The sequence below is a fragment of the Dendrobates tinctorius genome, unplaced genomic scaffold (genome assembly GCF_039654945.1).
Source record: "Dendrobates tinctorius isolate UK_male_01 unplaced genomic scaffold, ASM3965494v1 ptg000070l, whole genome shotgun sequence".
In the NCBI taxonomy this organism is placed as follows: Eukaryota; Metazoa; Chordata; class Amphibia; order Anura; family Dendrobatidae; genus Dendrobates; species Dendrobates tinctorius.
In genome coordinates this window covers 27,080,685-27,097,660 of record NW_027361738.1, presented here as the reverse complement: position 1 = coordinate 27,097,660, position 16,976 = coordinate 27,080,685, and the positions used below count along the sequence as shown (strand labels likewise).

Below are 16,976 nucleotides of genomic sequence, written 5' to 3'. Positions count from 1 at the left end.
GTAAACGGCCCTATTCTCTCAGATGGGAGAATCTACAGCCATCTGACCCTAGCCTTAGGCAGATCCTGGCACCCGGGCTCCTGCTTCTCCAGTTTCTGTGTCCGCTCTATACACCAACAGCCCAAACACGGGACTTATTATTAAATACCATCAGTGGCAGATTATAATGAGGTCAATCTGGGCGGTAGCCCAGGGCCCAGTGGTGTTGGGGGGCCCACCAGCCCAAGGAAAATTGCCCCATTATAATCCGTCACCATAGCGCCCCATCCCCCATGTACCGACCCCTTCCTCCCCCTCCCAGACCCACCAGCCACCGCAGCACCAGCCCCTCACTAATAAATCCCTGCTCTGTGCGCACAGGACCTGTGATGAGGTCACAGGAGGGGAGGAGTCATGGGTTACATGATCAGGGACCCTTCAGTGGAGGGACTGCTGTTCTGGTTGTCATGATGCTGGATGAGGGAAATCTGTGTGGGGTCAGGAGGGGTTTATAGGGTGGATGTAGCTGCGTGTGTGTGCGAGGTGTACAGAGCAGAGCTGCGAATGTGCGAGGTGTACGGAGCGGCGCGTGTGTGAGGTATACGGCGCAGAGCCGCGAAAGTGCGAGGTGTACGGAGTGGAGCTGCGCGTGTGCGAAGTGTACGGAGCAGAGCCGCGAATGTGCGAGGTGTACAGAGCGGAGACGCGCCTGTGCGAGGTGTACGGAGCGGAGCCGTGCCTGTGCGAGGTGTACGGAGCAGAGCCACGAATGTGCGAGGTGTACGGAGCGGAGCCGCACATGTGCGAGGTGTACGGAGCGGAGCTGCTGGCGTGCAAGGTGTACGGAGCGGAGCCGCGTGTGTGTACGAGGTGTACGGAGCAAAGCTGCGTGTGTGTACGAGGTGTACGGAGTGAAGCCACGAGTGTGTATGTGGTGTACGGAGCGAAGCTGCGTGTGTGTACGAGGTGTACGGCGTGAAGCTGCGTGTGTGTGTGTTGAGCGAAGCCGCGTGTGTTACGAGGTGTATGGAATGGAGCTCTGTGTGTACAAAGTGGACAGAGCTGAGCCATGTGTTTACGGAGCGGAGCCGCGTGTGTACGAGGTGTATGGAGCAAAGTCACATGTGTACAAGGTTTACGGAGCAGAGCCATGTCTGTACAAGGTGTACAGAGCGTGGCCGTGTGTGTATAAGTTGTACGGACCAGAGCCGCATGTGTACGAGGTTTACGGAGTGGAGCCATGTGTGTACTGAGTGGAGCCGTGTGTGTGCGAGGTGTACGGAGCGAAGCCATGTGTATGAGGCATACAAAGCGGAACCGTGTGTGTATGAGGTGTGCGGAGCCATGCGTGTACAAGGTGTATGATGGGGAGCATTCATACCTCCCAACCATCCCAGATTTTGAGAGTCTGCCCCACTGCCCCGACCGGGAGCTTATTTTTCCCATGGACACAGGAGTATACGGTAGAGCGCCGAGGAGCACTTGAAAACTCGCACGTGACATTCCATCAGAAGTGACGTGCTGGAAGCTGACCGGAGGAGATTGTGATGGAACCATGGAGGCACTTCAGGGAATGCTTCAGATCATCACCATGTCCTATATTCTCCTCAGTCAGCGCAGACAGCGGGATCGCCTTGGACTCGGCGATGTTGGCCACGTGAGTGGATCATGATATGTCCTGCACCAGGAGGCTCAGGTGGGCACTACAGTGTGAGCCGGGCTGGAATCTTTATAGAATCTTTCCTTCTTCCCCTCTTTCCTTGTCTTTCTTTCTTTTCTTTGTTGCTTTCACTTTCTGTTCTTTCTTTCCCCTCTTTCTTTCGCTCTCCCTCTCTGTTCTTTATTTCCCCTTTCTTTCTTTTTTTCTCTTTGTTCTTTCTTTCACCTCTTTCTTTCTTTGTTCCTTCTTTCCCCTCTTTCTTTCTCTCTCCCTCTCTGTTCTTTCTTTCCCCTCTTTCTTTTTTTCTCTCTGTTCTTTTTTTCTGTCCCCTCTTTCTTTCTCTCTGTTCTTTCTTCCTTTCTCTCTCTGTTTCTCTTTCTTCTTTCTTTCTCTCTGTACTTTCTTTCTCTCTCTTTTTTCTCTCTCTCTCTCTGTTCTTTTCCTCACTACCAGTCAGTGTGCCCACAGTACCAGCCACTCTGCCCTCAGTACCAGTCAGTGTGATCAGCAGTGCTAAATGGGTGTGGTTGGGGCATGGACATGGGTGTGACTAGTTGTGCAATGGGTGTGGTCAGCTGCTGGTAACCAATCATCATAGTGGAAGTTATCTGTTTCCGTCAACTTTGTTATATGTGGGCAGTGGGCACCTCTAGTAAGGTGGGCACGAGATTGCGGATCTTGTCACCTCTGCCTCACACATAAGTTACTATGAGGTGTACTTTATTCCTGCCACATTTCTTTCTTGGCCTACTGAGAGAAATGTTTTGACCAGTTGAAAGTTATACAACCTGAGGATTGTGCATGTGTGCGCTGTCCGCATATATATATATTTACTTACTCTGACCCCTATATAAACCCTGCCCCTCCGACCGCTGTCCACTTTCCCATGCTCCTGTTCCAATCCTGGGGTCTTTTTTGGTCCCCCCTTGTCCTCCACATGCTGAACATCTGGGACATGACTAACATTGCGCAATGTGCGCTTGTTCGTCGCCAGATGCAACGTCGTGTCCAGTGTTTGAGGAGACGGCAACTTGTCTGTGGCGTTAACCCCTCTGCTGGCATGTTGGGCACAGCCTGTGACAAGGAGCGTCTCTTCCTGTGTATCCGGCCACAGGCTGCACATCGGAGGCTGCTTCTTCTATCTGGGGAAGTTCATGAAGCAGAAGCCTCTGTGTGACTCATGTGAAGAGACTCATGTGTCTGACAGGTCATGGGTCCAGGTCAGCAGGTGATTGCAGACTATTAGCTGGTTTCAATGTTAGGTACAGGTGAGACAGGCCTAGATGTTGGGTGGAAGCCTTCCAGTATTTGTAAGGCCTCGTGCACACGCTGAGTATTTGGTGAGTTTATACCTCAGTATTTATAAGGCCTCGTGCACACGCTGAGTATTTGGTGAGTTTATACCTCAGTATTTATAAGGCCTCGTGCACACGCTGAGTATTTGGTGAGTTTTTCACTCCGTATTTGTAAAGCCTCATGGACATACTGAGCATTTGGTGTTTTTTACCTCAGTATTTTTGAGGCCTCGTGCACACGTTGCATATTTGCAGAGTTTTTTTACCTCAGTATTTAACCCCTTCCCTCCCCTTGACGCACCGTATGCGTCATGAAAACAAGTGACTTCCCGACCCTGTCACATGACCAGGGGGCCCACAGAGTCTGAACAGCCCGGGGCCCTGGCTACCCTTAATCCACCCCTGAGTACCATGTTGCGAAGTGGTTATTGGAGCTTGCAGAAACTCATGCCCATTGTGCACAAACAACCGCAATCATATAAGGCAGACCTGGGTAAAGTGCAGCCTGCGGACCAGACAAGAACAGCCAGAGGGGATGAAACAGTGGCCAACAGACCTCACAGTGCCCTCCCCCGCTGCCATCACAGCCATCCGCATCCTCAGGATGCAGACAGCAGTGAATACATTGGTGGAGAAGAAGACGTCTTCCCCTTTTTTCACCAATCAACGTGTAAGACAGCTAACATGAGAGCACCGGCTATGGGAGCAGAGTGCCTGGGGAACAGTAACGAGGTGACTATGTGGTGTTTTTTTGTTTCAATTCATACTGTATATAGAGACTATGTGGGGGCTCCTACTGTATAATAAAAGGCTATGGAGGGCTCATGGTGTATATAGGGAGGCCATGTGGGGCTCATACTGTATGTATGAGGCTATGTGGGGCTCATGCTGTATATGGGAGGCTATATGGGGCTCATACTGTATATTTGAAGCGATGTGGGGCTCAAGGTGTATATAGGAGACTATATGGAGGCTCATGTTGTATATAGGAAACTATGTGGGGGATTATGCTGCATATAGGAGGTTATGTAGGGGTTCATGCTGTATATAAGAGGTTATGTGTGCGTTCATAATGTACATGGCGGGATGTGTACAGGCTCATATGGTATCTAGGGGGCTGTGTGCAAGCTCATAAGTTATATTGGGGCAGGGTGTGGGCTCATTCGGTATATAGAGGATGTCAGCATACTTACTGTAATTCTGCTCAATATTAAATGATGCATTTAATATTAATAGTAATCATTATAATTGAGATGTTAATGTTAATATTGAGCAGAATTAATTTCAGCTTATTGGTTCGGCCCTCCACAACAGCCACAATGGTGACATTTCTATGAGTCTGACACATGTGAAGTTACTCTTCTCCATTCACATAGAACTTGTGATCAATATCTTTAAATAAACAGTCTAAACAATAAAGTCATCAGATTGCAGAATTATTTTTAAATCTTCAATCCCTGCATTTACATTTATGTACTGTATATGGATACAAAATATTTCTATTACTGAGAGTAGAAGATAATAAAGTATCAGCAAACAGAATGACAAAGGTTGTCTGTACATGCGATGTGCCTTCAAAATAACTTAGTTTGGCATTATATCAAAGGAGGTTATAGATTACATGTGATCAGCATTTTGGCAAATTAATGCAATATTTACAGACCTCTGTGACCAGTGTTGACTTTTGCTGTGACGTGTTGTACACCCATCCATTCCGGCAGTCCTCCGAGTCATTTAGTCCATACCTCTGGATAGATTCCAGATCCCAATCCACAGGAGTGTACATGACACATTGCTCATAGCTCCCGTGTTCATTACGTGGGATGGTTAAATTCAGCTGGTCCTCCTCAGTGATATTGGGGCTGTTCTCCAGGATCCAGCTGGTGTTGCAGTGGTGAGGTACAGAGATTGCCATAAATACTTGTCCAAACATGTAGAAGGCATTGAAAAAATTAAGGAAACACAATATGAAGACCAAAAATTTCTGAAAACGACCAAATTCCCCAACATTTTTTAGGATTTCACCAAAGTCTGTCATTGTCATCTGATTCAAAGTCATGAAAAACACGAGACAAGCAAGATAGAAATTAATATTTAACCCCTGTCCAGGAGGCACCTGTGAAAAGGCAAAGTCTCATATTTATATTACATTATTACACGTATATACATTGTGTACTAGTGCGCATTGTATCACTGCAGGCGATAAATACGTATATCTACTGGTTTGTGAACTCTCTATATCTAAGGGTTCATTTTCGAGATGAAGATTATTAGCAAATCACTGATAACTGTTATGTTATTTTATAACTGAATATTCTGCCTTTTCTTTTTTACAGAGAACAGTTGTAGGTAAGGGTGGGCCGGCCTGGGGGGGTGGTCCCTCATTTACCGCGCACAGACGTCACAGACACAAGATGGAGGCAGATTTTGGGTACTACAGGTCCAAGTTTATTTAGTCGTCCGCCTGACGACCTCAGCAGTACACCGCAATTCTTCCACAGCCCTCCGTATCCAGGCCCGGGTACATACACCGTACTTTTAGCGTAGTGACGCTCCTCCCAGCTCGGTCACTGTGGCCGCCTTAGGCCTGTTCACCAACAGCACTTTACCGGTCAGAGGTCATCGTCAATTTGGTATGTTTCCCCCCGGGGCCTCGTCTGTTCTGCGGTTCTTCGTGTCGGGGCCACCCCCCAGACTTCCTTTCTCCTCAGTCCCCTAATTGAGCTCCCCCCTGCACATACTCCTTCACTGACTCCTCTCATCAGAGCTCCTCCCGGGACTGGAACTTTCTGGAACCCTCCTATCCTATTTATAACTTTCTCAGTTCCCTATAACTCCGCCCCCCATGACCAACGATTTCTAAAGCCATAGGCTGCTGTCAAGTCCTGAACTCATGCTCTCCCCTGCCATCCCCAAGGTACTGCACTTAATCTACACTTTTCACAGCTGTTTCCCTTCTGTCATAACTAACATCTGTCTAAAGTGCACAAACCATCCCTTCTTCCTTCTGACAAGTCCATCCATCAGGTCACATTCCCCACACAGTTTTCCAAAACATTACATTTCTGGTATTGTAATGCAAGCCAAGATGGTAAAGGTCATAAAATAATACAGACAACACCGGGCTCAACTGGGGATTCTGTATCTGGGCGGCCATGTCTAGTGAAACAATACAGACCACTTCTTTCCTTATAGAGGTCCTGTATCAGGTCTAAAGTGGCCAGTTTCTGCTTTTATCTTTCCCACTGCTCCCCTTAGTAGTCTGTTTTTTTTTAAATTTTATCCACCAAGAATCCAAGGCCGTTCGGTCCTTCTGACCCAACTCATGTCGTTGTGTATTTCCACCAGTTGGCGGTGTTCTTCGATTACAGCATTTTCACATGTATTAGGCTTGACCTGATCAGGGCACTTTGCAACCCCTTCCAATACTATAGCCATTGGCGACAGTGATTGATGACAATGCATGTAAAGAATATTGGAATATGATGGCACTATAAAAGAAAGCATAAAAAATAAAGGATACGCCAACATAACAGTCGGAGAATAAATGATGTGCACAGTCTTACCATTACCTCTCATGTAATGTTCGATGGCGCTGGCTGCTTCTAACATGGTCCTCCTATCTGGCCAACATGCAGTGTCAGATAACAAAACACATCTGTATTTCTGCTGCAGCCATATTTATTAATTTACTGAATAAGACTTATAATTAATTGCTGAACTTTGAACAGAAGCTAAAACTTTTTAATGCACAGATTTTATTAGACGCCGTCCGTTTATCTGTCTGTTGTGCTTGTTATTAAAAAACAAAAAGAGCAAACCCATTAATGTCACCGATGCGGCTGCAATTACTGATCTCCCGAATACTTGTAAATGCTGTGAACTGTTCTGTCGTTCGTAATTTTACAGGATCGTGACATTTCTGTGTTATCATGATGATGACAACGTCAACAAAAGCATCATGTCCTTCAAGTACACCCAACAAATCTTCTTATAAACGAGTTCTTTTTTGCTGTTGTGAAGGATCCACTAATTCGTCGTCATGATTTTCATACATGAGCTGATCTTTTGGAAAGTTATCAGATCTAAAAAGAAATGTATTTTTTTAGATCATTAATTTTAAATGTTTTTTTTTTTTCAGGGGTGGGAGGGGAGAAACAAAATCTTTAATTGAGCCCCCAATGCAAAATTACTAAAATTCTAAACATAATATTGAAATTGCTAACCGTTCTCATGCTGCTGTTGCTCGCCTCACCCTATATTTGGTTATATATCAATGTACTAGGTTATACCCAGTTTTTACAGCTATTTAAATGTATATATACATTTGCGTGGTTTGTGTTTGACAGTGCTTTGCCTCAACATTTTTCTGTTGTTTTTTGCTAGCTAGGTCATGGGGGAGAAGTATTTCTGCGTGCCATCTCCGAAAGGGAAAAGTCAGTTTACAGATACAGTTGCCCGAAAATCCTTCACTGACATTGCTAGGGACAATGGATAGGAATGTGTTTTGCCAAGATGTCTACTGGGAGGGATTAGAAAGCTTACATTAAAGCCAGAGTTAGCACCTCTTGTTTGCATGTGTTTCAGGAGAGTTGGTAGTAATGAAGCTTAAGAGGTCAGAATCACTCCAGGGACTTTTTAGAGCCTAACAGCCATCTAGGGTTGAGTTCTAATGGGTATGTAGGATGATGGATAGCTATTGAGCTATCTTGTCGTCTTCAGATTGTTGTATGTGGTTTGTGTGAATCCCTCTTACTTCGTGTTGCTTTTCTGCCTCATTGCTGTGCTCCCATCTTTCCTTTGTATTTTATCCTGTGTGCCTGTCAATTTATTATGCCTTGGTTTTCCCCTGTCTATCCAGCCGGTGTTATCCTTTTTACTCCTGCCTCTTTCCTCCCTGGAGGGAAGGTGGGAGCTGTGTAGGATTTTGCAGCAGCACAGAGAGGTACGAGAACCGAGCCAGAGTTAAGGATAGACTAGGGCTTCCCTAGATTAGAGACAGTATAGGGTCCCTCTTCCCCTTCACTTCTTCAGTCATAGTGTGACAGTCAGTCGTACCCCCACTGATGCTCAATTTATCGTTTATATCCTGTGGAAAAGTGATGACTTCAAAGGATTATTGTAGCACTCGCGCAAAGACTGGATGGCGAAAGCGAGGATTGTGGCCCCACTATGCAACAAACCAGACTCAATCTGGAGGAGTGTGACTAAGCAGCTATCTTGGTGTTCACTGGAGCCTCTAGTGTTGAGGTCAGACTTGTACGGCAGGTAACTGCCAGGTACCACTGAAGAGCGGTGTCTGGCAGTAGCAGTTGAGGCCAAAGGAGGACAGGACACTGTAAAGACAGGTGAAGGCAAGTACTGGTGGGTATGGGTGACTTGCAGGCAGGCAGGCATGGCTGTCACTCTGGTAGGCAGGCGGGCACAGTTCAGACTGAAGGAACAGGAACTGTTTTGGAAAAGACTGGGACACTGGCAGATACGAGTGGGATAAAGAGATAGGTAGGACCCAGTTCAGACTGGATGAGTAGAAACAGGTTCGGGAAGGACTGGGACACAGGCAGGTATGAGACGAATACCGGAACAGATAGGACCCAGTTCAGACTGGACAAAGAGCCACAGGTGCAGAGCAGAAGCATAGTCACAGGCGCAGAGCAGAAGCAGTGCCACAGGTGCAGAGTAGAAGCAGAGGACCAGATACACACAGGTACTTACAGTGAAGTAGCAAGTGTGCATCAAGGACACTAATGCTGTGCCGAAACAACAGAATAGAGATAGGTGCTGTTTCAGGTACTGCGAGCATAAGAAGTAGGAACAATTATAGACACAGCAGGGTAGGGAAACATCCAGACTAGGATACAACAGGTTCAGGGAAAGGACTTAGTTCAGACCAGGACAGACACAGGTACTAGTTCAGGATACAGGATTCAGGTCTGGGTATACAGCCCCTAGGGTGGCAAAATTGAAACAGGTAAGATACAAGATTCAGGCCTGGGTATGCAGCCCCCAGGGTAGCGGAAACAAGAGCAGAAACAGGACAGGACCTGGCAACTCAGTAGTTGACCACAGACTGAAATAGAATGTTGCTCTGGCATCTTCCCATTGGTGGAGATGCCTTAAGTACCAGCGGCCTCTTGGCAATAGGCTGGGGACACATTAGGAATGTGCACACTGTCTCAATAAGAATCACGAAGAGCAGGCGCCGCCACCCTAGAGCACACAGCCAGGAAGTATGCACACAGCAAGCAGGGTCAAGTGTTTTACAGCATGCAGCAAGCGGAGGACAGAACTCACTGCATGGCCCGGAGTGGTAAGTAAGTCGGTGCATCAGCATGGTGGGAGATGGGAAGCCATGCAGTGATGCAGGCAGGGATATTGCAATTATTCCCATCTTTATTTAATGGATATTGCCAGATAGTTTTAGGGAAAACAATTTACTTTTGCAATATACTGCTAATTAAAATGTGCGCTTTTCTTGAGAAATTAACAATTTTCTTTTGTTTACAGCACATTTGGCTAGCAGACCAACCACCATTAATGTATCACTAGTAGGCATTTTGCGGCGGCTGGCAGGCATTAGGAGGTAAAAATACCCTCTTGTGATCCTGGTCAGCTTCAAAACAGTGCTAATAAAATCATTAAATAAGAGCTTGTAAGCGCTGCTCATAATCTGCTAGCCATCAGCAGTGGTCGGGCTCTAACCCCTTAACGACCGCTGATACGCCTTTTAACGGCGGCAGTTAACGGTACTTATTCCTCAGCGCCGCTTTTTATCGGGGCTGAGAAATAAGGTAACAACGCCCCCTCAGCGTCGGAAAATCTCTGGTGAACCCGGAGAACATGATTCGGTTCCGTTTTTACTGACCCCAGTGTTACGAACACCATTATCCATGGTGAGCCGGATGTGGTCACGACAACATCCGGGTCACCAGAGCTAAGTAAACTTGCTGATCATGCGCAGTGCATGATCAGCCAGTCTCTCTCTGTCAGTGCAGCGCTGACAGCTTATATGGCATGCAGATGCTGCTTCATCTGCATGCCAAACAAGCGATCAGCCTGCACAAAATGATTGTCCTATAGTGGGACTAAGTAAAAAGTTAGGCAAAAGTAAAAAAAAAAAAAAAAAAAGATTTTAAATTTAAAAATGTTTTTTTTAAAAATACTAAAAAAATCAATATGTATTCTAGCTCTAAAACAAATTTGAATGAAAAAAAACAATAAAAGTACACATATCTGGTATCGATGCGTCCGTAACGAACCGACCTATTAAACTGTTCCATTAGTTAACCCCTATAGTGAACACCATAAAAAAGGGCAAAAAACAATGCTTTACCATCATACCTCCGAACAAAAAGTGGAATAACACGCGACCAAAAAGACGGATATAAATAAACATGGCACCGCTGAAAACGTCATCTTGTCCCACAAAAAACAAGCCACCATACAGCTCAATCAGCGGAAAAATAAAAAAGTTATAGCTTTCAGAATAGTGATGCAAAAACAATTATTTTTTCTATAAAATAGTTTTTATTGTATAAAAGCGACAAAACATAAAAAAAATGTCATCGTACTGACCTGAAGAATAAAACTGCCTTATCAATTTTACCACACACGGAACGGTATTAAACCCCCCCAAAAAAAATTCATGAATTGCTGGTTTTTGCTCATTCTGTCTCGCAAAAATTGGAATTGAAAGCGATCAAAAAATATCATGTGCCCAAAAATGAAACCAATAAAAACGTCAGCTCGTCCCGCAAAAAGACGTTACATAACTCTGTGGGCCAAAATATGTAAATTTAATAGCTCTCAAAATGTGGTGATGCAAAAACTATTTTTTTTGCAATAAAAAGCATCTGTGTGTGACAGCAGCCAAACATAAAAACATTCGTTTTCAACCTGGACGGTGCTAAGATGCGACCGTCCACACTGAGAACCACTGGGGAATGATCTGCTGGGAACGCTGTGCCAGTAACCGGGGGTGACGTCAAAGCAGTTACCTCCGGTCACTGGGCTCCGTTCCCAGCCGGGCCGAGCTGCGGTGAGATCCAGTGAGATAAGTTCCTTGGGTGGTCTAGTTTCCAAAATGGGGTCACTTGTGGGGGGTTTCCACTGTTTAGGAACATCAGGGGCTCTCCAAACGCGACAAGACGCCCGCATACCATTCCATTAAAGTCTACATTCCAAATCGTCACTACTTCCCTTGCGAGCTCTGCCATGCGCTCAAACAGTGGTTTTCTCCCACATATGGGGTACCAGCGTACTCAGGATAAATTGGACATCAACTTTTGGGGCCCAATTTCTCCTGATACCCTTGAGAAAATAAAAAATTGGGGGCTAAAAAATCATTTTTGTGGAAAAAAATGTGTTTTTTTTCATGGCTGGACTTTATAAACTACTGTGAAACACTTGGGGGTTTAAAGTTCTCACCTCACACCTAGATAAGTTCCTTAGGGGGTCTAGTTTCCAAAATGGGGTCATTGTAGGGGGTTTCCACTGTTTAAGCACATAAGGGGCTCTCCAAATGTGACATGGCGTCCGATCTCAATTACAGCCAATTTTGCGTTGAAAAAGTCAAACTGCGCTCCTTCCCTTCCGAGCTCTGCCATACGCCCAAACAGTGGTTTCCTCCCACATATGAGGTATCAGCGTACTCAGAACAAGTTGCACAATAACTTTTGGGGTCCAATTTCTCCTGTTACTCTTAGGAAAATAAAAAAAATTTGGACCTGAATTACATTTTTTGTGAAAAAAGTTAAATGTTCATTTTTTTAAACATTCCAAAAATTCCTGTGAAGCACCAGAAGGGTTAATAAACTTCTTGAATGTGGTTTTAAGCACCTAGAGGGGTGCAGTTTTTAGAATGATGTCACTTTTGGGTATTTTCTATCATATAGACCCCTCAAAGTGATTTCAAATGTGTTGTGGTCCCTAAAATAAATGGCATTGTAAAAATGAGAAATCGCTGTTTAACTTTTAACCCTTATAACTTCCTAACAAAAAAAATATTGGTTCCAAAATTGTGCTGATGTAAAGTAGACATTTGGGAAATATTACTTATTAAGTATTTTGCGTGAAAAAATTGGACCTGAAGTAATTTTTTTGTGAAAAAAGTTAAATGTTCATTTTTTTAAACATTCCAAAAATTCCTGTGAACATCTGAAGGGTTAATAAACTTATTGATTGTGATTTTGAGCACTTTGAGGGGGCAGTTTTTAGAATGGTGTCACTTTTGGGTATTTTCTATCATATAGACCCCTCAAAGTGACTTCAAATGTGATGTGGTCCCTAAAAAAAATGGCATTGTAAAAATGAGAAATCACTGTTTAACTTTTAACCCTTATCATTTCCTAACAAAAAAAATGTTGGTTCCAAAATTGTGCTGATGTAAGGTAAACATGTGGGAAATGTTACTTATTAAGTATTTTGCGTGAAATATCTCTGTGATTTAAGGGCATGAAAATTCAAAGTTGGAAAATTGCAAAATTTTAAAAATGTTTGCCAAATTTCCATTTACATCATATCAAAGAAATTTTACCACTATCATGAAGTACAATATGTCACGAGAAAACAATGTCAGAATCACTGTGATTCAAGGAAGTGTTCCAGAGTTATTACCTCATAAAGGGACAGTGGTCAGAATTGTAAAAATTGGCCTGGACATTAACATGCAAACCACCCTTGGGGGTAAAGGGGTTAAGGCCACAAAAGTTCAAAAATTGAAAATTGCAAAATTTGCATTTTTTTTTTCATAAATAAACGCAAGTCATATCGAAGAAATTTTACCACTACCATGCAGTACAATATGTCAGGAAAAAAACAATGTTAGAATCAGTGGGATCCGTTGAAGCGTTCCAGAGCTATAACCTCATAAGGTGACAGTGGTCAGAATTGTAAAAATTGGCCTGGACATTAAGTACCAAATTGGCTCTCTCACTAAGGGGCTAAGGTAATGTACTGTAAACAAAAGAAAAGTGTTAATATCCCAAGAACAGATGAAAATTTTAAGAAGCAGTAAATCACAAAAAATCTTGTATTTACAAGCATAATACAACGATAGAAAAAGGGTCAATTCAGCGCACCAATATTATTTTGGAGATAAGTATCCCAGGAAACTTCCAGGGTGGACAGTCTGTGGTCTGGGTGTGGTGCACAGTGTATGCATTCGTCTGACTTCAAGGTCAAATAGCTCTCAATGTTCCAAGAGGGGATGTTCTTAGCAGCAAACGAAAGTAGTTAAAACTTAGCCTTTAATCATATAGGATACAAAAAATTGGCATAATGAACAAACCCTTATGCTTACGCATTTCGGGTAATATGAGCACCTTCGGCCAATTTTTTTTATTCTATACGATTAAAGGCTAAGTTTCAACTACTTTCGTTTGGTGGCTGGAGAACATCCACTTTTGGACTTTTGAGAACTATACGACCATACACATTTCTGAAGATGAGAGTGACACTTTAAATAATGGTACCAACCTTTGAAAGGGGTAAATAGATATTTTATGCACTACTGAAAAAGAGCCCAAAAGGGTCTCGCTGCTGTAGATCTTAAATAAACAATATTGTGTACCTTTATATAAAATGTTTTCACATTTTCAAGCCATGGTAATGTGACATAAGAATATGTGGATCTTCTCTGCTAAAAAATCACTGTAATAATCAATCATGTTCTTACATATTGCAAGTAGACTTACATTGGAATGCCATTGGCCTCATGAGTATGGTCTTGAAGGTCCCTGTTTCGTGTCTCTGGTAATATGAAACACAGAAGACCTCCGATGATCGGCCCACTGCCATAAATGGCCATTGGTATTGCTGGGTGGTACTTATCCAGAAGACTAATAAGTGGGGCAATTATCCCAGCTACCCGGGCTGTCATAGAGCAAAGTCCCACTCCATTCTGCCTGGAAGCAGACAAAATATCACTCTGAAACATTGCAATTACTTTGTTTAGTTTCTCTAAAAATATATTTTAAATCAAATGTATTTTCATTGGGCTGATTCAATTCATTAAATACCTGTACAACAGAAAATGTTTAATGTTTCATGCATCAATGGAAATATTTTACATTGAAGCAGAAGTCAATACAGACACCAGACAGACCTTTACAAGCATATACATATACAATGACCCTAACACATACTGACTATTCTGCCATTTGGTAAACTGAAACCCCACTTCCCCTGAAGAAGCTGGTCAAACCAGTGAAACATGTCAGGGGGGTTGGAAGGGGAAATTTAAATGTTTTTTTAAAGGGAATCAGACACTATGGTTTTGCTACCTAATTTGAGAGCAGCATAAAGTAGGTGCAGAGACCCTGATTCCAGAGACTTATCGCTTACTTTATCGGTCTGTTTTGTGAAGTTTTTATAAAATGCCTGCAGATCACTAGTAGACTTCTTAGCCTGCTGCCAGGTAATCCAATCATGCCCCCACTTACGATTGGCATATTTCTGCCTATGCACAGTGTAGACAGAATGCAACATCGGTGGTGTGGATGGGGCTATTATTATTATTATATATTTATATAGCGCCATTTATTCCATCGCGCTTTACATGTGAAAAGGGGAAATATAGACAAGCACAATAAACATGTGTAAGACAAGGGACACACAAGTACATAAGGAGAGGGGACCCTGCCCGCGAGGGCTCACAGTCTACAGGGATGGGTGAGGATACACTAGGAGAGGGTAGAGCTGGTTGTGCGGTGGTTCAGTAGACCGAGGATCATTGCAGGCTGTAGGCTTGTCGGAACAGGTGGGTCTTCAGGATCTTCATGAAGGTTTCCGCTGTTGGCGATAGTCTGATGTGTCGCGGCAGAGAGTTCCAGAGTATGGAGGAAGCACGGGAGAAGTCTTGTATGCGGTTGTGGGAAGAAGAGATGAGGGGGGAGTGGAGAAGGAGATCTTGAGAGGATCGAAGTTCGCGTGTGGGTAGGTACCGGGAGACCATGTCACAGGACCATGTATGGAGGAGACAGGTTGTGGATGGCTTTGTATGTCATAGTTAGGGTTTTGAACTGGAGCCTCTGGGCAATAGGAAGCCAGTGAAGGGCCTGGCATAGGGGGGAGGCTGGGGAATAGCGGGAGACAGGTGGATTAGTCGGGCAGCAGAGTGTAGGATGGACTGGAGTGGTGCCAGAGTGCTGGAGGGGAGGCCAGAGAGTAGGAGGTTGCAGTAGTCGAGGTGGTAGATGATAAGGGCGTGCACTAGTGTTTTTGTAGTTTCATGGTTGAGGAATGCGCGGATCCGGGAAATATTTTTGAGTTTGAGGCGGCAGGAGGAGGCAAGGGCTTGGATATACGGTTTGAAAGAGAGGGCAGAGTCGAGGATCACCCCAAGGCACCGAGCGTGCAGGACTGGGGAAAGCGAGCAGCCATTGACATTGATGGATAGGTCTGGTGGAGGGGTAGAGTGAGATGTGGGAAAGATGATGAATTCGGTTTTGTCCATGTTCAGTTTCAGAAAGCGAGGGGTTAGACAGAGCTCAACATTCAGAGATTGTAGATCTGCAGCAGATAACAGTTTTTTATCAAAAACTGCAGCAAGTAGCCCGGTAAGTGATACATGGCTAGAATAACTGTATCTGCCCCTACATCCTCTCAGATGGGGTAGCAAAATCCTAGTAAGATTAATTGTCTTCAATGGAGACTGGAGTACATTTCTGGTCTAATTGCTATGCCCCATCCTGCTGAGCTTCAGCCACTTAACCAAAAAATAAAAAGATGTTAAATTTTTATCTACAAATTCCTGAGGGCAAGAGCACAAAAGGTTAGATGGCATGTTTAAACTCTACCCCAGAAAATGAGCAATGTACATTTTCTCCATTAGAAAAGTTAGATAAGTATCCATGATGCCCGACTCTACCGCTAAAATATTGTACCATACAGTCCGGCACATGGGGTGTTACTATAGGGAGCACTGGCGGGACACAGAGAGAAAAGGTCCCCTGTGCAAGAACAATAAATGGGTCCTTTGCAGCCCAAGAGCTCCTAAAAACTCAATATTGCAACTGTCTTGAAGGTAGAAATGGGTCCCCTTACCTCTTGGGCCCCTGTGCGGCCACACAGGTCACACCAATGATATGTCTGCCCCTGATAGGGAGTCCACATGCCGCTGCACATGCTCTGTGTGTTCTGCCCTGCTGTGTGTAGGCGGCCATATTCTCAGTTTGCCCTTCGGCTCCTTTGGTAGATAATGATTATTATTCAACAGTACATTTTTTTGTAATCCACGCACCTGATAATTGTGGGGAATAACTCAGCAGCATAAATATGACAGATGGAAAAGGAGGCTGCAATCGCAAATTTTCCAATAACTGCCAGCACAGTGACGACAACAGGCAATGCTTAAAAGGAAAGAGAGATTAATACATTTTACATGTTATCCTCTGCCAGGGTAACAGCGTATTGAAACATGGAGGCATGACTATAAAGTCCACAATACACATTTGCTAAAGTTGGATGAAACCACAAATTTAAGCCAAACATCTAATAGGAGCATCCAAGTCTCCCTGGAAGGAAATGTTGGTACGGCCGGGATCACACATGTGAGAAACTCGGACGAGTCTCACATCTTAATATCCGACACTGCCGCCGGCACTTGGGAGCGGAGCGTGCGGCTGCATAGAAATACATGGAGACACACACTCCGCTCCCGAGTGCCGGCGGCAGTGCCGGGTATTAAGATGCGAGACTCGTCCAAGTTTCTCGCATGTGTGATCCCAGCCTTTAAGATGGAATGGGATTGCAGAATTACAACGCCTAGTCCTTTCTCTCCCCGTAAAATAAGCTGCTGCCAGAGATCTCTATGTGTTTGGCCATAGGTTAGTCCACTATTCACATTAAAAACATATGTATGAGTGTTCGGCTGACCACTAAGGGGTACGGGCACCATTTGATGCTCCAGGCAATAAGGAAGAGGACTTGTACTCTAGTGTCACCTAGTGGAAGCAGCAATCCTAAATGTTAATATTACTCCCATAAAGGGCCTTGCCTCATGACTAAGGGATATAAAAGCCAAACCAGACACGCTGTTTATC

The 16,976-nt window shown here is 44.3% G+C and overlaps 2 protein-coding genes across 2 annotated transcripts in view; both read right to left on the bottom strand.

Annotated features, from left to right (window-relative positions):
* The window catches only part of LOC141095916 (solute carrier family 22 member 13-like), a 42,268-nt gene extending 37,275 nt beyond the window's left edge, over nucleotides 1-4,993 (bottom strand). Inside the window, exon 1 of the mRNA XM_073582276.1 lies at nucleotides 4,598-4,993. Within this exon, the coding sequence (XP_073438377.1) occupies nucleotides 4,598-4,993 (396 nt within the window). The remainder of the gene's footprint in view (nucleotides 1-4,597) is intronic.
* Nucleotides 4,994-6,729: 1,736 nt separating this feature from the next.
* LOC141095478 (solute carrier family 22 member 13-like) overlaps nucleotides 6,730-16,976 on the bottom strand; it is a 37,418-nt gene continuing 27,171 nt past the window's right edge. Inside the window, exons 8-11 of the mRNA XM_073581497.1 lie at nucleotides 16,175-16,283; nucleotides 13,629-13,838; nucleotides 12,072-12,080; nucleotides 6,730-7,027 (exon numbers count right to left, since the gene is read on the bottom strand). Of these exons, the coding sequence (XP_073437598.1) occupies nucleotides 6,964-7,027; nucleotides 12,072-12,080; nucleotides 13,629-13,838; nucleotides 16,175-16,283 (392 nt within the window). The 3' untranslated portion in view covers nucleotides 6,730-6,963. The remainder of the gene's footprint in view (nucleotides 7,028-12,071; nucleotides 12,081-13,628; nucleotides 13,839-16,174; nucleotides 16,284-16,976) is intronic.